Source organism: Bufo bufo, chromosome 5 (genome assembly GCF_905171765.1).
Source record: "Bufo bufo chromosome 5, aBufBuf1.1, whole genome shotgun sequence".
Lineage (NCBI taxonomy): Eukaryota > Metazoa > Chordata > Amphibia > Anura > Bufonidae > Bufo > Bufo bufo.
Genome location: NC_053393.1, coordinates 400,190,766 through 400,212,855, shown reverse-complemented (window position 1 = coordinate 400,212,855; position 22,090 = coordinate 400,190,766). Strand labels below are relative to the sequence as shown.

At 41.7% G+C, this 22,090-nt stretch overlaps 1 protein-coding gene across 1 annotated transcript in view; it reads left to right on the top strand.

Annotated features, from left to right (window-relative positions):
* Positions 1-905: 905 nt before the first annotated feature.
* KIAA0319 (KIAA0319 ortholog) overlaps positions 906-22,090 on the top strand; it is a 54,105-nt gene continuing 32,920 nt past the window's right edge. The window contains exons 1-13 of the mRNA XM_040433984.1: positions 906-969; positions 2,261-2,967; positions 3,388-3,580; positions 3,996-4,094; positions 4,673-4,770; positions 5,465-5,552; positions 9,914-10,006; positions 10,725-10,857; positions 11,877-12,105; positions 13,421-13,544; positions 14,239-14,371; positions 17,295-17,443; positions 21,179-21,330. Of these exons, the coding sequence (XP_040289918.1) occupies positions 906-969; positions 2,261-2,967; positions 3,388-3,580; positions 3,996-4,094; positions 4,673-4,770; positions 5,465-5,552; positions 9,914-10,006; positions 10,725-10,857; positions 11,877-12,105; positions 13,421-13,544; positions 14,239-14,371; positions 17,295-17,443; positions 21,179-21,330 (2,262 nt within the window). The remainder of the gene's footprint in view (positions 970-2,260; positions 2,968-3,387; positions 3,581-3,995; positions 4,095-4,672; positions 4,771-5,464; positions 5,553-9,913; positions 10,007-10,724; positions 10,858-11,876; positions 12,106-13,420; positions 13,545-14,238; positions 14,372-17,294; positions 17,444-21,178; positions 21,331-22,090) is intronic.

Below are 22,090 nucleotides of genomic sequence, written 5' to 3'. Positions count from 1 at the left end.
TGGAGTCTGCCCTGTTTCACCCTGGGCGTTCCTTCTCCCAATCTTCTGTCCAATCGCAGCGCAGAGCTCACAGCCTGGGAGGGGTTTTTCTCTCTCAGGCTGTGAGTTCTGCGCTGCGATTGGACAAAGTATCTATACCTTTGTTACGCATAACCCTGACGGTGGCACATATTGAATCAGCCACCTTATGAGATATTGTCCCCTGAGGAACCCAGAAGTGGCGGAAACGCGTTGGGACACAGGGACCCATGAGGGCCAATTAGGGTTGTTGGCAGGATAGGTACGAGGACAGAGAGTCTCCACCTTTAGGGGTCGTCTCTGGGCTAAGGGACACTGTAGGGTCATCACAGGGAATGTTTTTTCCACCTCGGTGTTCCTATGCTGATGCATTTCTGAGCTACCATCCTGGTGTATAGTATATATCATCCTGATGTATAGTATATATCATCCTGGTGTATAGTATATATCATCCTGGTGTATAGTAAATCAGGTTTCAAACTGACCATCATGAGAATAATGTATTGGGAAACTTTAGGTTTATTTTTAATTATATGAATTAAAGTGTGTTTTTAAGGGTCTTACTTTTTGCTGGACTTAATTTGATATATTATTTTGTAATAAAACTGTGTTCCCTTTGTGCACTACCGGTATTTTTAAGTTCTGTGAACACAGCTATCAATGTATACAATTGATATTTTCATCCTAGCCGTGCAGTCCCCTCCTCTAATTCCTATTACATATACATACACTACATATACAGTAAATTCATATACTTATCTTTTGAAGTGTCCAATATTATTATAATTTAAAATTCACGTTTTTGCTTGATATTTTAGATTCTGCCAGGCATCAAACAAGAGTATGAAAAATTTACAGGAAAAGTTTATTTCTAACAGCGAGCAATAATGGCACCTAACATCATGACCTTGTGTATATACACTCTCTTTATCTGGCTGTGCACCATTGCTGGTAAGTCATATCAATGATACTGAAGCCTAATTAATGTGTTAATAATTCTGTTTCCTCTCATCTGTGGTAATCTGTAAAGATTATTATTCGCCGGTAAGCTAGAAATCACGTGTGGAACAGGCTCTTTATGCGTTTGAGCTTCAAAGTCAACTGGTCAATTTAACCCCAACACACGATTGCAAATTGAAGATCCCACTTGTATAAGAAAAGACTGTCAGCGTCTGCCCTCTTAAAGGGGCTGTATGAAATCAGTAAAGAGGTTCTAATGGGCTGTGTCTAGTATTGTACTTCAGCCACCTGAACCTCTGCAATACCAGACACAAACCAAAGATTTCACATCGCTCCTTATCATTACATATCAGAAGCCACATATTCTCATACATACTCATCATGTACTGTAATTGGCATGAATTCATTTAATTACAATCATTCATACACAATAGATGCCTAGCGCACTAGATCAATGGAAAAGAGATCATTTGGTAATGACTGCAAAAACAGCAGCATATCTATCTAAACTTCCTTGCAGAATCCACCTTCTCTTACAATGTCTGTTCACTGTGTGCCATTGTCTGCCATGATAGCCGCGTTGCGTACGTACTGGACATGGATACTTGTGGAAATTGTGAACTGGTACCTCTGTGACTTGTATCTCTCTCTTGTCTGTATCTGTATGGAGTAGCTATCTGTTACATGTCTGAGCAGCCATAAACCCTACAGGGAAATTGGGGGTCGCCTGAGCTCTGCTCATGGCTGCCGGCTGGGTATGTAGCGATCTGATGCTCTCAACATTAATTAATTTGGACGCATCGTGTACTTATGTACCTGGCCGGTAGCACTGTATAATATGGTTCTGCTAAGGCAGTATTTTGTGGTCCACTGTGGTATTTGGTTCTGTCAGGATGGTACTTTGTGCTACACTACGGTATTGCTTGCTCCACCTACTTGTGCTGGCCCATTTTCTGTCACATTAGACCCATCTAGAACATGGGGCCACTTTTAGGTTGTTTTCCAGGGCCGCTTTAAGTTCCCAGTCGGCCCCTGCATGTCTTTTCACTGTTTACCACTGTTGCCATGTTTGCTGGATGCCGGATACTTGTGAATATGTGGTTAGGGTTTGGTCCAACGTCAAACCGGTTACTTGGCAGAGTGGTTCAACTACCACTGATCTGTAACACCTACAAAGATAGATAAATTATTTCAATAATATAATTTCATAAAAGAAATAAAGACTGTTTTGCTTCTCATAACTTGTCTGAGATAACACTTTTGTTAATTACTTACTTTTCAGGGCATCTTTGTGACCAATGCAGAGAAGGTGCCATGCTCACTAATGCCGCTATATCTCCTAATTTACAAAAGACCCACCTAAAGAGAGTGCCAAATGCCAGAACTATGTCAGAGTGCACTATGGCTTGTTGTAACCATTCCGGGTGTGACCTCTCCTGGATGTTGGGCAGACAATGCTATATTGTGAACTGTCAGCACAAAGAGAGTTGTGAACCCCAAAAAGTAGACCGTATGCAGTCTTACCTAACTTTTATCTTGAGGCCTTCGCCAAGATTTATTCCATATGCACTCTATGAAAACATTCCAAGTAACCGAGAATATTCATTGACGGATCAGGGTGACCAAGATCAGGATATGACCAGTTTTAAAGATCTTTCTTCCCTAATCAAGAACCCAAGCCTTGAAGATCTGACTGACTACACAGATGACTACAACATCCCCCAATTAGATTTGCTTAACTTAAATGCTAATGAAGGAGACAAAGTAAGACCTGACTTGGACTACATAGGCTGGATTTTGCCTGAACTCAATAAGAACGCCACTACTGTACAAATTGGCAGACGTGATGATGATGTAATAGAAGGTCCCAGAGAAGAGTCCTTGACTAAAGGAAATGTAAACCATGTATCTGAGACACCATTAATGTCAACTACAACTGAAATGGCTTTGACAAGACAAATGAAAAGTACTGCGATGTTTGTAGAAGAGGTATATACAGTGTATATTCATATTTTTAACACTCTTTACAGAATAGATATATGCTGTGTAGTCTGGGTTAAGATCATATACATATTATGTGTAGAGGGTACTGTGTGGAGCACCTTCCCATGTTGACAATGCACATTTGTCATTATTAGAATGGGGGACATACCTGTTTTATACATTTATTAAAATACTTTTAGGACAAAATTATACATATCTCATCTAAACATTCTGCTAAGATACCAGTGAACCAGAGGTGTCAACCAATCCTGTCAAGTCTTGATCTTTCTGTATATGTACTGTAGGTTCATGGTGTACCATTGTGACACTTTAGTTTCTTGTCCTATGTTTAAACAACCATATTTTATGTTCTATAATGAAAGTGCATATGAAAGTCATTTGTTTACTATGATCTATGTTGTGCAGCTTCCAACTCTTTTGCCTAATTCGACTTTGGAGAAACTTGCCTCATCTGATGTTTTTGGTAAAAGTGAAAAGCAACCAACTGTTCAGTCTATTCTAGAGCCTCAGGAGAACACAGAACTCACAAAGGGCACTGTACCAACCAGTCGCTCTATCATCAATAATGTGGTGTCCACCTCTTCTGCAAACAATCCAGGTAGGCAGTAGAAGTTTTAATGTGAGGTATGCCCAGGTCCAAAACCATGAAGATATGTCTAAAATATCATATGACCTTCTTGTGAAGTCCTCACTGGAGTGGATAATCCAGAATGAAATCAGAAATCATTGTAAACGGCAAGTGCCGTATGTACAATGCAGTTCTCCCCTTTTAGCATGTCATGGTCCAACAGAAAAAAATGCAGCTGCATGAAATCAGAGCCATACAGAGGTACAGTTAAGGTCCCATGCAATAGACCAGAATCAATAAAAAACACTGTAATATGGCCAAATACAGTATATGCCGTTTTATGCATAGAACACTTTTTAAAAACAATTTCAAAAATTTTGTATATTTAAACAATAGTCTTGTAGAGATTATATTTAACCTGTGATATATTTTTTTTTTTTTGCAGTGAATGAGCTTACTGTGACTACTGCAGGCAACATTGAGGTGACTTTGCCAACTCATGAAGTTCAGCTTAATGTCTTTGTGAGCCCTGAAGCCCCAGCAGGTGACTCATGCACTTTATAACCATAAAAATACAACCTGCTAACAATGCACACTAAAATAATTTTATTATAGTGTCACGCAGGGGAAATAATTGAAATTATACATATGTATATTAAATACAAGAACACATTATAGTTCTTATAATGAAACCTTTTTGAGATGACTCTTTGGGGTTAGCCTTGCTATGGGGCCCAATGATTACTATGTATGCCCCTGGTATGTAGGATTATTCAATATCAAAGAACATAGTTTTCATATGCCCTATTTACAAACAGCGACAAGATAAATCCTTGGAATGGGAGTGACTAGTCTTAGTGTCTAGTTGTTTGACAGAAATACATGTTCTGTTATATTTATTTTGTATTATATTGTAATAATTGAATATTTTAAATATTCACCTAGGTTATAAATTAACACTAGATATTGTAATAACAATGGAGAGACGTTATGTCACTTGGCTGGTAAATAGCTCCATTAAGTATATGAATAATAACAAAGCTTTCCTTCTGGACAGACTTTGAAGGTTGTAATCTTCTTCATGTCAGGATTATGGTACCTTGTTCTGTTTTTCGCTTACAGACATCCCTTATACTTTTGAATGGAAGCTGATATCACAACCTACAGATTTTCAGGGTGAATTAAAAATGGCAAATACAAGGTCTCCCACACTGTCAAAAGTAAGTGTGCTTCCCTCTGCCTTTTCTCTATTGTTCATTGAAATAGGGCATAATTATACACGAGCGGAAAGCCTTGTCTTCATGATTTTCCAGTTTTTCATTTATCTATGCATTTAAAGGGAGTCTATCAGCAGTTTTGACCAAGCTAAGCTAGCACTGGGGAGAGCAGGACAAACATTGTCTTTTGTTAAGTTTTTCTCACCAGGAGTAGTGTGAATATGAAGTTTTATTATGCCAGGTTCTGCTCTTCTAAGTGAACAGGGTGTAGCTTCACTGTGAAGTCCTCTGCTATAAGTGACACATGTAGTCATCTCCTGATTATTTGTTTGCTACACCTGTCAATCAGAGGGGTGAAGCTGGGAAGCAACTCAAGGCAGAGAGCAGTTACCATAAGTACCACCTCCTGGGCACTTGTAAGAGCAAAACTTATGCAACAATAGACACTAGTAGAGTAAAACCTCATATTCGCCCTATGCCAAATAAGAAAAGCTCCACAAAAGATATTTGTCCTGCTCTTCCCAGTCCCTACCTAGTACTGTCAGCAGTTTAGCATAGTCAAAAGTGCTGACAGACTGCCGTTAAGTATTTAACTTATGGAATTCTTTAACAAAATGTGCCAAAAAAGTAATATAAGTCCCACAAGAGAGATTTTCATGTGTTTTTTTTCTTTTTCTTTTTTTTTTTTATGTTACAGCTTACAACAGGCCTGTATAGACTGAGTGTGTCTGTGTCAAGGGAAAATGTATTTGTGGAAGGATTTGTTAATATTACTGTCAAGCCAGGTAAAAATCGCTTTCTTATTGATAAAGGAAATCCCACTGCAGATGTATTCCAGAAATGTAGTTATCCTCTCAGATCTCTCTGTACAATAGTCACCCTCCAAAAACTAACGTACAGTGCCCTTTTTGCTTTTGCAGAAGTACACTACATTGCACAATGGTGGAGGTTTATCAAGACTGATCTTTCCTACAGCAGTCTGATTTTTCTGTGCGCCGGAGTGAGATGCATCCAGTATACTAAGAGGCACAAGCCTCTTAATAAATTGGGTTCATCATTGGGCCTCCGTGCTCCAGAAGCTCATGTCTACACCATACAGGGGAGAATAAATGTGCAAAATGTTCATAATTTTTTTTTCATTAAAATGATCATTAGACCAGTCATAATGGGCCTGTTTACATAATAACCTAATCAGTTGACCATTAATAATTTCTTCAGTGGTGACCTATGGGGCAACCTATATGTCAATGAACCACTTTCAAAGAAACTGGGATATCAGTTTGGACCTTACAAACACAAAATAGCAAGGAAAATTGAGCATATCTGACATAAAGGCAAATGGATGTTTGAGCAACTTTTTATAATTATTAGATTATCTTTAACACATAAATAGATGAATATTGCAAAAGGTTTGATCTTGGGATTTAATATAAATAAAGATTATATTCTTGTCCAATTATGCCTTGCGTCCTTACAATCCATTCAGAAAGTTTTCAGACCCTTTCACCTTTTTACATTTTGTTCTGTTGCAGTCTTGTGCTAAAATAATAATAAAAAAAAAACACACTTTCCCTCATGTATCTGTACTCAATACCCCATAATGATAAAGTGAAAACAAATAATTAACAATGTTTGCAAACTTATTAAAAAGTAAAAACTAAAGATTTGCCTGGATTTACCTATTCAGACCCTTTGCTATGACACTGGAAGTATAGCTGTGGGGGCCTCTAATTTCCCTTGATCATCTTTTAAATGTTTCTACACCTTGATTGGGGTCCACATGTGGTAAATACAGTTGATTGAACATGATTTGGAAAGGTACACTCCTGTCTATATATGGTCTCACAAGTAACCATTCATATCAGAGCTGAAACTAAGCCACTCAGAGGAGAGAACTACCTGTAGAGACAGGATTGTGTGGTTTGGAGACACACAGATCTGGAGAAGGGTACATAAAAAAAATTATGCAACATTAAAGTTCCCAAGAGCATAATGGCTTCCATAATTCTTAAATGGAAGAAGTTTGGAACAACTAGAGCTGGCCGTCCCACCAAATTGGTAAGAGAGGTGACCAAGAACTCAATGGTCACTCTGGCTGAACTCCAAAGATCCTGTGTGCAAATGGGAGAAACTTCCAGAAGGTCAACCATCACTGTAGCACTCCGCCAATCTGAAAAGACACATGAAAGTCCTCCTGGAGTTTGTGAAAAAGCACTTAAAGGAATCTCAGAGTGAGACAAAGAAGAGTTTCTGGTCCGATGAAACCAATATTGAACTTTCTGGCCTCAATTCTAAGCATTGTGTCTGGAGGAAACCAGGCACTGCTCAATACCATCCCTACAGTATAGCATGGTGGTGGAACATCATGCTGTGGGGTATTTTTATTGACTGGGACAGTAAGACTGATCAGGGTTGAGGGAAAGCTAAATGGAACTAAGAACAGAGATATTCCTAAAGAAAACCTGATCCAGAGTGCTCTGGACTGCAGAAGTTTCACCTTCCAACAAGGCAATGACCCTAAGCACACATCCAAGGCAACATAGGAGTGGCTTAGAGACAACTCTGTGAGTGTTCTTGAATGGCCCAACCAGAGCCCTGAATTAAACCCATATGAACATCTCTAGAGAGACCTAAAAATGGCTGTCTATCGACGGTCCCCACCCAACCTGACAGAGCTTAAGAGGATCTGCAGAGAGAATGGCAGAAAATCCCCAAATCAGATGTGTAAACCTGTTGGCATACCCAAAAAGGAGATTGTAATCTCTGCCAATAGTGCCTCAACTAAGTCCCTAGTAAAGGATCTGAATACTTATGTCAATGCGAGATTTTAGTTTTTCCTCTTTCAATAAACAGCAAAGATTTCTAACATTATGTTTTCACTTTGTCATTATGAGGTATTGAGTGAAGAATGATGGGGAAAAACTAGATTTTTTTTTAATTTTTATTTTAGCACAAGACCTCAACATAACAAAATGTGAAAAACATTAATGGGTCTGAAGACATTCCAAATGCATCGTATTTAAAGGGAACCTGTCACATTGATCATAGTGTTTGATCTGCAGGCAGTATGTTATAGAGATGTAGATGGATGTACAGTAGAATTTTCCTGGAAAAGAGTCATAACTTGTATTTTATTTATTTAAATCCATTCTGGATCTATGCTTACAAGTCCAATGGGCAGTTCTACTAGTGACTGATAGTCTATCTATGTAAGACTGTGTGCATATAATCACTGAGTAGGGCCACCCACTGGACTCCTAAGCCTACAAAGAGCAGGGATTTAAGTTGATAAAATACTAGTAAGGGTCCATTCACACGTCCGCAAAAGGGTCTGCACCCGTTCCGCAATTTTGCGGAACGGGTGCGGATCCATTCATTCTCTATGGGGCCGGACGTGAAGTGGAGAGCACACTATGTGCTCTCCGCTTCCGCATTTGCAGCTGCGGACAAGAATAGGCATTTCTATAGCGGGTGCCGGCCGGGTGTGTTGCGGGTCCGCAACACACCACGGACGTGTGAATGGACCCTTATACTGAATCTTTTAGAATAAAAGATAAAATATATCACTCCTACAGAGCTCCTCATGCTCTATAGCAGGGGTGTTACAGATAAAGGTCTGGAGGTAAACGTCTCAATAGTATGAGAATTCACTGCCTGAACAAGATATTAAAAATCAAAATAATGTCTTGAGAATTAGTTTTTAAGTTTTTGGTGCGGTAGGGGTTCTACCATTTATCTGGGCGGAGCCCCGATAGTTTTCAGACCTTTTTATTATTTTCATTTTTAACGTCTTGTTCAGGCAGTGAATTTTCTATAGCAGGAATGTTAAACTCCTTTTAAACGAGGGTCACATCAGCATTATGGTTGCCTTAAAAGGGTTGGCTTCCGGAACTCGGGCACCAGAGTCCGCTGTGCAGTCCTATGTAACACCACAGATAACATGGTGATAACTGAGTACAGATAATGTCGTTTGTAGTATATGTCACCTGCAGTCCTGTGTAACACCATAGATAACATGGTGATAACTGAGTACAGATAAAGGTACTTTCACACTAGCGTTAGTGTGATCCAGCAGGCAGTTCCGTCGTATGCTGCGATATTATGTCCGGTCAAAACGCCTGACAGTGACTGAACGGAAGGCATACGGATGCAAACTTAACGGATTTCTATCCATTCAGAATGCATTGGGATATGCCTGATCAGTTCTTTCCCGGCATAGAGCCCTTTTGACGGAACTCTATGCCGGAAAAGAATAACGCAAGTGTGAAAGTACTCTTATGTAGTTTGTAGTATGTCACCTGCAGTCCTGTGTAACACCATAGATAATGCAGTGATAACTCTGAGTGCAGATTTTATGTTGCTGTTAGGTGCAGTCCTATGGATCCCAAACGTCTATATTACTGGGAGACCAGTGTACCTGTACTTATCTAGTCTACTTCCACAGACTCCAGACCACGTCACCAGAGATTTATAGGGCAGAGGCCGCAGGCATGCCAGGCACATCACTTGGCCAGACAGAGATCAAACAGACAGCTCCCGCTCTTCTTTGATGTCATTCGCATTCGGTGCCAGCGCAGCCATGATATTTAAAGGGACCACAGCTGGGCATAGCACATTACTATTTCTGGCAGTGGTACCCTGTCTTTCCACAACCTTGAGCGGGACACTTAAAAATGCCATGACGGGCCGAAATCAGCCCGCAGGCCTTCAGTTTGACACGTGTTCTGTGGCATGCTGTCCACAGATAGGCCAGCTTATACAATGTGATAGGTTCCCTTTAATACAGTGGAGGAGTTGCAATTATTATCAGTATGAGATCTGCCCACGTTTCACTAGAAAAGACTGGTAATAATCACACCAAACACTAACCTATGAGGAAGCAGTTTTCCCACTTCTGCATTGAAACAAACAAGAGAACAGACTGGTTGGATCTACTACTGACGTTCTAGAGCAACATGCACATTACCCATAAATGTTCTCCACCCTATGTATGAATGCCAGAGTCCGCTACATGTATGCCATCCCACAAATGCAGAAATGAAGTATTCCTTGTACTGTATCCTGTAAAACCACTGACATAATTGCACATAGAAAATAAAGCACTAATAGCTAACTTTTGAGAAAAGATGTCTTTCAATTCCTGAAGCTGCCAGGATCAATCTTCCTCCAACTGCGGTTGTATCTCCAAAAACACAGGAAGTATCACTGCCTTCGACATCTGCCTTCATTGATGCCAGTCGTAAGTACTTTTTTTATACTCTTACAAGACAGATGATATGTATATAATGCAATTATTATGTCTCAGGCACTGTAACGTGAAGCGGAAACAGTGGCGTACCTTCCATGGAGGCAGACCATGCAACTGCTATGGAGCCTGGTGCATTTTTATGCAGTCACCACTAGGGGAGCTGAGTGCAAAAAGATTTTTATGGCTTCTACTGCAGTCAGTGGTAACTGTGTAAGTTCCCATGCACTGAGCTCCCCCTAGTGGTGGCTGCAGGCAGACCGTTTTATAATGAGGGAAGACGCAGACATATAGATGTATGGAAAAATGTATCAATGCATTTATGCCAGTTGGTATACAAACACTGAGAAATATGGCGGCACATTTATGAAGCAGGTATTCTTTTTTTTTTTATTACAATTTTATAAATTAAAAAATTTTTCCGTCAGAAGATTCATGGGTGCACACTTTGCATTCCACATTGTGTGAGAGTGTTTAATATATGCAGACTGGGAAACTCTGTGAGGCAGGGGGCCCATATTAACTTTTGCTATGGGGCCCTGTGAGTTCTGTGTATGCCCCTGAGTGGGAATAGCTTATTTAGCTAATTTTTATCCAATATTTTCATTGATGCCTCTAATGTGTTTGAATCACTGATTATTTTAGTATTATGTGTGTGTATAAACTTTCTATAAAGTTTTATGAAATGGTTCATTCTCTTATGATTACTCAGAAAGCACAGATGATGAAAAAATAATAGCATATCATTGGGAACAGACTGAAGGATCACTGCAAGAAATGAACACAGGGGAAGATAATCCAGTTTTACATTTGACTAACCTGGTACCTGGAAACTACACATTTAGGTAAGGCCTAATTGTAGCAAATCCGCTATGTTTTCTGGCAGTGTCGTATTGAAAACTGTATTATAATATTACTAGCAGTAAAGCCTATTGTGTGAAAATATACAACAGGTTCTAGAAAACTTTGCCCCCTAATATGCCACCACTATGCCACCATTCTGTCCCCAAGATATGTCATCAATGTCCCCTGTGTGCCCATTATGCAAAACATACAAAGGGCTCTAGAAAACTCTGCCCCCCTAATTCCATCATTCTGCTACCTGGATGCCACTACTCTGTCTCCTGGATATGCCATCTCTGTCCCATGTACGTCATCACTGTCCCCTGTGTGTCACCAGTCTGCCCCTATAAGCCCATTATGCAAAGCATACATTGGGCTCTAGAAAACTCTTGTTGGTCATTTCTATAATTTTTCATGAGACATTACAACACAAAAGGCAGTTGATAAATCTGCTCCAATAAATACAGCATAGATGTAAAAAAAAACAAAAAAAACAAAAAAACATTTATTACAATAGTCCATGCAGGAAGATGAGAGGCAGACTGAGAAGTCGTGCTTTAGCAGTTACAGTTAGCACTATTTATGTCTGCTTCCACCTGCCGCTGGTTGGCTGAAGTGGTTACAGTGCAGCAGGGGAAGCGGCTGCTTTGGGGCTTGACCCCAGAAAAGGCCAACCAAGGAGGAGGACTAAAAGATTTTATTTTCAGGGCCCCCTCAACAGTATTGTACAATGACATTATATACTGTAACAGTATATATATATAGTGAAATGACATACAGTATATACTTGTAGGAAACAGATGGAGGCTGCGGGGCCTGGTCTAAAAGAGCTATCTTGTCTAATCACAGGTGTGGGGGTTGCACAGGAGTATGGGGTGCACAGAAGTTGCTGGGGGGGGGGGGGGGGGGGCGGCGGCAGAAGCCCATTCAAAAATTTGCTGTAGGGCCCAGTCATTTCTAGTTTCGCCACTGCCTAGGAGTATTCATGTTTCCGTTTTAGATTTGATTTTTGCACTTTCAGGTTAACTGTAGCCGATTATGATGGAGCTAAAAATTCTACTGAAGCCTATGTTGTAGTGAACAAAGTTGTGGACAACCCACCTGTTGCTGATGCTGGACCGAATCAACTCCTAACCCTCCCTCAAAATGACATCTCTCTAAATGGAAATCTGAGCACTGATGACCAGCAGATCATCAGCTATGAGTGGTCTCTAAGCCCCAGTAGTACAGGAAAGCTGATGGCCATGAAGGTAAATTTGATGGGTTCATGAGGTTTTATTTAAAGAGGACCTTTCATGGGTCCAGAGATTATGAAATAAGTAGGGGGCTGTGTAGGGCATAGTGCAGGGATGTAATAAGGTCACTTACTAGTTTATCCCGCCTGGTATGTAAATGAGTATCATTGGTACAGGGAGGAGGAGACTTCCCTGTTTCTTAATTGGCGTCTCCTTCTCCCTGGCTGTAGCGCTGTCCAATCACAGCGGAGAGCGTCACAGCCAGGGAGAAGGTGAGCTTTTGTTTTTCTTTCTCCCTACAATTGGACCGATCATCGGTACCGGGCAGTCTCCTCCTCCCTGTACCGATGATATTAATTTCCATACCAGGCGGGAAAAGTAAAAGGGGGGCACAGCGGGGAATCGGAGCAACAGGACAGATAAGCTAGTAAATGACCTTACATCCCTGCACTATGCCCTACACAACCTCCTACTTATTTCATAATGTCATGAAAGGTCCTCTCTAATGGGTATATTTAATGATAATGGTATATAATAATCTACAAATAATGATTAATGTACATGTAAGCATACATTTGGAGTAATAGAGAATGCATATTAATAATATATATTTATATATATATTTGTATATGTTCACACTTTTTCTGAACATTCCTGGCACAGAGAACGTTCTTTTTGCATACATCAGGCTGGCATATTTTTTTCCCCAAGTAAAGCATGTGCTTTTCATATATATGGATGCATACATCATGTACTATGTCTTTTACCATAGCGATCAATAGTCGATGTATGTCCATAGAGTGGCATGTGACGGAAAGATATTTTGTGGCGTTCACTTGGCATATAGCATGAGCAGAGCTACAGAAAGAATTTAAAATTCTATGTTCTCGTTACACATAGTATTGTTTCAGTGTATACAGCTGCTATTCAGACCTATGTGTCTCCATGGTTACAAACATCAAACACTACCCGTGTGTGGTGTGATCATGGGCCATAGGTTAGCAAGAAGAAGATGCAGATGGAGCGCATTAACACACAACCTTTGGCATCAAGCATAGGTTTGCTTGTAGATGGTAAGCATGGAGACAGATGGGTCTGCATAAGTGCTGCATACACAAAACGATAAGATATTTTACTGAAGGTTAGTTGTATTGGAGCATTAACAAAAAAGGTTGCAAATGTATTCATACCCTTTTAAGTGGTAGTAGCTGTTTGTATTGTTCAAAATAGTATGACCTGGATATACATAGAGCGTCCGTCCATCCAACAGTGTGCTTGTACTTTGGTCCCTACAAATATCCTATGCTTACCTGAATGTTGTGTTCTAAAGGGTGTGCACTCTCCTTACCTTCAAGCTACAGCTACGCAGGCTGGAGAATATACCTTTCAGTTGACAGTGACCGATTCCTCCAACCAACAATCCACTGCTCAAGCCACTGTGATCGTGCAGCCTGGTAGGTGAACTGCCTGTAATGTAATCAGGGAATAGAATTATAGGATCTGTAAAGACTGGAAATAGGTTTTCCTTCTACTGAATGAGGCTAAGCTACAACAGAAGAGACAGATCTTTTTCCTCTTTTAGGCCTCATGCACACAACCGTTCCGTTTTTTTGCGGTCCGCGGATCCGCAAAAAACAGAAGCAATTTGCGAAACGGAGCGGGCGGCCCATTGTAGAAATGCCTATTCTTGTCCGCAAAACGGACAAGAATAGAACATGCTATATTTTTTTGGCGGGACCACGGAACGGAGCAAAGGATGCGGACAGCACACGGAGTGCTGTCCGCATCTTTTGCGGCCCCATTGAAGTGAATGGGTCCGCACCCGGCTCGGATGCGGAGCCGAACAACGGTCGTGTGCATAAGGCCTAATACTGGGTTCACATATATTATATTTGCAGCACGGTTTTCACATATAGGGGGATAGGGGAGCTTTATGATCTGTTTACTGTGTGTATTCTCATTCTCTGTATCACTGACATACTGACACTCTGTATCACTGACACACTGCTGTACATAAATGGGATGAAAAAAAAGAATATATATAGCTATGCGATTACCAGGCTTCACTGGTTTCACATTCCCTGTACAATATTTCAGTAATGTACTGATGAGAAAATAGGATGCAATTGCTTCTGGTTTTTCCCATAGAGAATAACAGCCCACCAGTTGCAGAAACAGCTCCTGATAAAGAAGTCATTTTCCCAGTGGAATCTACAACATTGGATGGAAGTAAAAGTAGTGATGACCACGGCATTGTCTCTTACAAGTGGGAAAAAATAAGGTACATCTGTCTATTGCTATCTATCAATACAAAGGTATAGCAGCACAAGATTAGTAGTTAAAGGGAGGTGCAAATACTAATACCAATACCAATAGTCCAGTTAGTGAGAAAAATAAATCACATATCTCCAAAAATGCAAAAAACTTTCTTTTGTTCCCCCAAAATGGTTGCAGCTCAGCATGAGAGCCTTTCTCAAGCAAACAGAAAGGTGTCCAAATGACATACAGTATATAGAAATGCAACAAGCATATACAGTTAGGTCCATAAATATTGGGACATAGACACAATTCTAACATTTTTGGCTCTATACACCACCACAATGGATTTGAAATGAAACGAACAAGATGTGCTTTAACCCCCTGCTTTAATTTGAGGGTATTTACATCCAAATCAGGTGAACGGTGTAGGAATTACAACAGTTTGCATATCTGCTTCCCACTTTTTACGGGACCAAAAGTAATGGGACAGAATAATAATCATAAATCAAACTTTCACTTTTTAATACTTGGTTGCAAATCCTTTGCAGTCAATTACAGCCTGAAGTCTGGAACACATAGACAGGGCCGCTGATAGAAATCATGGGGCCCCGTACAGCATACATGACGGGGCCCCCTTCAGCTCCACCCCCTGATCCCTCCTTCAGCCACACCCCTGGCCCCGCCCTTGGCCCCTCCCCAGACGCCGCCTTGAAACAACATGCAGATTTGTCTACAAGTGATATTTATTTTTCTCCAGCCAGTTATAAGTTTTATTATCCAAAAAAATATAAGTAATGTGGATGACACTTATGGGGGGATCTGTGGATGACACTTATGGGGGGGGGTCTGTGGATGACACTTATGGGGGGGGGGTCTGTGGATGACACTTATGGGGGGTCGTCTGTGAATGGCGCTGTTATGGAGGGGATCTGTGAATGGCACTGTTATGGAGGGGATCTGTGAATGGCACTTTTATGGAGGGGATCTGTGGATGGCACTGTTATGGAGGGGATCTGTGGATGGCACTGTTATGGAGGGGATCTGTGGATGGCACTGTTATGGAGGGGATCTGTGGATGGCACTGTTATGGAGAGGATCTGTGGATGGCACTGTTATGGAGAGGATCTGTGGATGGCACTGTTATGGGGGGATCTGTGGATGGCACTGTTATAGAGGGGGATCTGTGGATGACACATACCGTATATAGCATCTTATGCTATGTGTCATCCACAGATACCCCTCCATAACAGTGCCATTCACAGATACCCTCCATAACAGTGCCATCCACAGATCCCCCCCATAACAGTCATCCACAGATCCCCCCATAACAGTGTCATCCACAGATCCCCCCATAACAGTGTCATCCACAGATCCCCCCCCATAACAGTGTCATCCACAGATCCCCCTCCATAATGGTGCCATCCACAGATCCCCCCCATAAGTGTCATCCACAGACCCCCCGGCCCCCCCCCATAAGTGTCATCCACATGACAGACCCCCCCCCCCCCATAACAGTGCCATCCACGGATCCCCCGCCCTCCCTATAACAGTGCCGTCATGACGTCATCCATATAGATCCCCCCCCCCGCCACTCACAGTAGTATACATTAATAAATCGGTGCAGCCGTGCAGGCTGCAGACAGTAACTTTAATTTTAGCACAGGCACAGCGCTCATCTCTTTACTAAAATACTACCTTACATTCAGCTCCTGCCTCCACCCTCCAGCCTCCAGTAACAAGTGCGGGCGGCAGCGCTCACTCACTGACGTCACGCGCCTGCGCCGCCTAGTGGGAGGAGCAGGCGTGTGACGTCAGTGAGTGAGCGCCGCCCCCACACTGCCTGCTGTTACTGGAGCCAGCCCACTGACAGCAAAAAAATTAAAATGGCTCGGGAGTCGGCAGCCCGGGCCCCCCTGCCAGCCGGGCCCGGTACAACTGGGCCAGCTGTACTGGCCTATCAGCGGCCCTGCACATAGATATCACCAGACGCTGGGTTTCATCCCTGGTGATGCTCTGCCAGGCCTCTACTGCAACTGTCTTCAGTTCCTGCTTGTTCTTGGGGCATTTTCCCTTCAGTTTTATCTTCAGCAAGTGAAATGCATGCTCAATCGGATTCAGGTCAGGTGATTGACTTGGCCATTGCATAACATTCCACTTCTTTCCCTTAAAAAAACTCTTTGGTTGCTTTTGCAGTATGCTTTGGGTCATTGTCCATCTGCACTGTGAAGCGCCGTTCAATGAGTTCTGAAGCATTTGGCTGAATATGAGCAGATAATATTGCCCGAAACACTTCAGAATTCATCCTGCTGCTTTTGTCAGCAGTCACATCATCAATAAATACAAGAGAACCAGTTCCATTGGCAGCCATACATGCCCACCCCATGACACTACCACCACCATGCTTCACTGATGAGGTGGTATGCTTAGGATCATGAGCAGTTCCTTTCCTTCTCCATACTCTTCTCTTCCCATCACTCTGGTACAAGTTGATCTTGGTCTCATCTGTCCATAGGATGTTGTTCCAGAACTGTGAAGGCTTTGTTAGATGTTGTTCTTGGCAAACTCTAATCTGGCCTTCCTGTTTTTGAGGGTCACAGAATCATACTGACAGCTTTATGTCACTATGATTCTGTGGAAAAAAGGCCATGCAGAGACACATAGCATTATAAATCATGATAATGCCGTGCGCTCCTGCAAGTCCAGAGCGAAGGATCACACTCACACATGGAGCGTGATTCCTGCAATGGACTCGCTTGTGTGAAACAGCCCTAAGAGATGAGCCTCTTGCCTCCTCATCACCATTATTATTTGGAGTAATATCACATCATTATGTTTATCGGCGCCATTCTTATCATCCATCATCATCTATATGCACTTAGAATGGGTGGAAAGATCCTAGTACAAATGTGTTCTTCATATATTCTATATCTTTGTGAATTTTTCAGTGGGCCGTCTGCGGTGACCATTCAGGACAGTGACAAACCAGTGGCGGTTGTCTCTAACCTTCAGCTTGGTACATACCACTTTCATTTGACTGTCATAGACCGTGAAGGGTTAGAGAGCTCAGCTGTTCTCTCTGTAACTGTTAAAGAAGGTATATGCTTTATTTCTATAATGGAGGAAGAATATATCTCACTAAAATGCATTAAGGACTACACATTACCAAACTTAAAGGGGTTGTCCAGTGTCTTCCAACCATTGCTCATATATTGTAATGGTCTGCCATTGCCTATTTACTAATATACAGTACTTTCGCTGTTCTCTCTAGATCTGGATACCAGTCACATGACCCTGTCCATAGCCCTCTCTGACACTTCCTGTGATGTAGAGTCACTCCCCAAATTTCTGGAGGTGCTACTCATGAAGGTTCTTCAATCTCAGTAATACATCAAATACTAAAAGCACTCTCCTGTATGCAAGTGAACAGTGGATCCTTCATTCAAACATAGGTCCTCCCTGTAAAAAATCCAGATATATGATGCCAAACTGGCTGTCCCAGGCTGAAAATGGGTGGGGCTAAAGTTAATAGGTCCTGGCGGGGGTCAGGGGTGGGGGCTTAGATGCCCCAATTCAGTAAGTAGGTATGATGACAATGTTTCAGTAAAAAAAACTTTAAGTCATATCTGCATAATAAGAATGAGGAGAAAAATGTATATGAATGGACTAACTACATAAAGATATAAAGAGCGATTGATCAGAAGACATAAATAGATTGAGAGGTATCAGGTATTCTACTATATCACCCACTTATGTCCACGTGTTTATGCTTTTTAATACATATATGTATTTGTGTTATATGTATAAGACCTCGGATACTTCCCCTATGTAGATTCTCCATAGTAGTTTAGATGCATTTTATACCCATAGTGCAGTCACCTCTTTCAATCTAGTCATAACTCCTGATCTATTGCTCTTTTAGCTTTATTTATGTAGTTAGCCCGTTCATATTAATTGTTCTTATTATTCTTATTCCTATGCAGATATGAAAAGGGTTTTTTATTTAGTTTTTTTTATATCTGAATTTCTAACATTTAGCTGGAAGGACAAGCGCTGCCTGGTTTTGAGTCACTTGATGTAAATGAATACAGAATCCACTGTTCACCTGCATACAGGAGAGTGCTCTGGAACTCCCTGTGATGTCACGTCCACTGCCTTGTGCCCGTATCTTTTATCTTCCACAAGATTTGTCTGCGCAGGCGCCAGAGAATGCACAAATTCAGATGATGCTGCCTACTCCCCACCCATGTAACTTAGATGGGCAGGGATGGATCCAGGCCCAGGAGGAACCTGGAGGACACAGAACCAGTGGAAATGATGTCACAGGAATTATCAGAGGGGGCTACGGACAGGGTCACATAACTGGGATCCAGATCTGGAGATGGCGGCAATGCAGGTAATAAAGGTGATTGCAGCACATTATAATATAAGAGCAATGGTTGAGGGACACTAAACAAACCCTTTAAAGGAGTTTTTCCATGAAAAATACTCATTTCCATTTCCACAATTTACAGTTATCACCCATCCATAAGATAAGTCATAAATGTCTAATTGCTGACAACTCCATCACTGAGACCCCTACAATAACTAGAATGGGGGTACCAGCGCCCGCCGTGTCCCTCCTCACTGCACGGAGAGGAGCAGCTTGAATGGAACATCCATGGTGCTGCTCCATTTAAATTCCATGGGAATGACAGACGGCGAAATTGCTTTCCTGTTTCTGTTAGTCCTATAGACAATAAAAAGCGTGGCAGGGCGTCCAATATCCGTTCGGCACCCCCTTCTAGCGATTTGTGGGGATCCCAATGGTGGAGCCCCCAGAGATTTTTACACGCAGATTTTTGTTGCAGATTGTCTCCATTCATTTCAATGGGGAATGTAATCTGTTTCAGAAAATCCCCAATACATCAATGCTATTCTGTAGCGGAACACAGGGCAGGGATTGGCACTTTTCTACCCCATAGGATAACATGGGGGACGTCTTTATGTGGTGTATTTTCTGGTGAATTTTTTTCACCATTTGTTAAAGGTAACCTAAGTGTACATAAAAATCTGCACCTTTGTAAATATCCACACCTGCGTATTTTCTGGCAGGCTTTTCTGCCATGTGTGAAGGTATCTTTACAGGTAAACCCCGTTAAAGGGCATCTGTCAGCAGATTTGTACCTATGACACGGGCTGACCTGTTACATGTGCATTTGGCAGCTGAAGACCTCTGTGTTGGTCCCATGTTCATAAGTGCCTGCATTGCTGAGAAAAATGATGTTTTGATAAATGCGAATGACCCTCTAGGAGCAACGGGGGCGTAGGCATTACACCTAGACTATCTGATTTCTCTGCAACCGCCTCATCCTCTCCACTTTGACAGGTGTGATCACGTTGACACTGCCTGGACCTGTCAATCAAAGGGCAGAGGGCGCGGCAGTTGCACAGTGAGCGGAGCTTCTAGGAGTAACGACAACGCCCTCGTTGCTCCTAGGGGCTCATTTGTACATACAAACGTTCAGCCAGTTTCATAGGTACAAATCTGCTGGTAGATGCCCTTTTAATAATCATTCCATAAGCCTTCTGAGACTTGAAGTCCCACAATGGCAGAAAAGTTACAAGCGCCCTACTCATGACTATATACGCTGTTGTTTTTAGTATGCCATGTTGAGTATATTATACCTACTCATTGATTTTTAAGGCCATCTGTCCTGACATTTCTGTTGTGCCAAATGCAACATGCACTTGAATTATTTAGACACTGAAGCAAGTGCATAGCTTTTTAAGTAATTTAGTCCAGAAATGATGAATGCTGTTGTGTTAAAGTTGCACAATGAAGGATATTGAGTCATTTGTAATCTGTGCAACCAATGAGACAAAAGCAGCGCTCACCTGCAGCTTGAGGAGCACGGACACAGCCTGGACCCGGCTGCAAGGACTTAAAGGAAAAAATGGAAGTCCAGCTTCTTAAAATGATGAGCTTTATTTCATGCGGTAAAACTTTCCAAAACAAGACTGGGTACGCGGTCTACGCGTTTCGAACCACACAATCCAGGTCCTTACTCATTTGTAATCTGTATATCATGCTCCACTATACACAGATATATGATAAAGCTATTTTAAAGCGATGGTGATGCCCTCAAAAACTTTAAGGACCATAAGAACATACTCTAAGGGAGGATATCTCCATGATACTATGCCGTTGAGAAATACTATATGACTGCACACAAAGGGGGCCATTTATAAATTCAGTTTTCTGGTGCCAAATTTTTGAACAAGCTCCACTTGTGAAAAAATGTGTCACTTTTTAGGAGTTTTTGTGCCATACTCCCCGTGGAGAGGTCCTAAGCAGCCTCGTTAGATCTGTTCTACTTTGCACAGGAAAACCGTAACTGAAATTCACCCCAGCACCTAGCTGACGTAGATTTAAATTCTGGTGCACGAACGGCCCAAGATGTGCCACAATGATTAAAACGTGTGTACCTCTTAATGGTTGTGGCGCTTCTGATGCCAGACAACAGATAAGGACAACATATAAAATGCCAGTCATAATAAATGTCTCACAACGCGCCTAGAGAACCATGGTACATGCTCCACAGACATGGCTTTTCACACTTTTATTTAAAAATATTGTAAAGGGGTCACAGCTGTAATACTGTAACTTGTATTGGGGCATGTCACTATATATGTTCAGCAATGGCCATGTAATTACAGCATGGCATACCGTACTGTTGATATATGCCCCATAATGTGCCGACCTACAGCGATATATCTATATAAAACTATAAATATATGAATTTTTTTTTCCTATATTAGTACATTTATAACATGATTATTCTTCTCTTAGGAAAGAACAGTCCCCCTAAAGCTAATGCTGGAGGGACACACGTTCTCGCGCTTCCAAATAGTTCCATTTCACTGGACGGATCAAAATCTATTGATGACCAGAGCATTGTGTCATACGCGTGGACAAGAGACAGCCAGAGCCCAGCAGCCGGGGTACCTCCAAACACTCATATTCTATGGCTGTAATGGATCTGCATCCTTTTGAGTTCTGCAGGAGAGAAATCACAGCAAGTCAAATGACTTTGTATAAAATAATATATTAAAGTATTGGCTGAAATGAATTACAGAGAAAAGTATACAAGCTCTAAAAAAGATCAGGGGCATAGACACTACCGTTAATTAGTTGTATGTAAAAAAAAAAGGCCTTAACGGGGTTGTCCAGGATTTTGATATTGATAGCCTTCTTACCTTTGTGTCATATATTTGGTGTGTTTCAGCCAGGCCTCTGGACAGGAGCATGGACCCAATGTGTCACTATTAGATTTAGCTTAGAGATAAAGCGTGGGGTGAGCTTTTGGAATTTTCCCCTCCAACACCCCTCACAAGGGAATCATCAGGACACATCCCTAGAGTGGCCTTTATTAGTCGCAGGATGGTATTTTCAAAGTGTTGTACCAGAATCAATGAACAGAAGCTCGGTCATACAAATCCAAGGTCAGGGCTAAAAATGTCATGCATAAATTATAGACAGATACAGGTCATAGCCAACCAGAAGTTCTTTTTACTTGGGCAAAGCATGCCAGTTCTGAGCAAGTTTAATGGGGGTTGTCTCATCTACGATATTGGGGGCATGTCGCTAGGACCACCTCTGGGACCCTCGCCTATCTCCAGAACAGGCCCCCAAAAGTGAATGAGAACACACCGTGCATGCCACCCTCCATTCATTTCTATGAGAGCTCCGAAAATAGCTTGC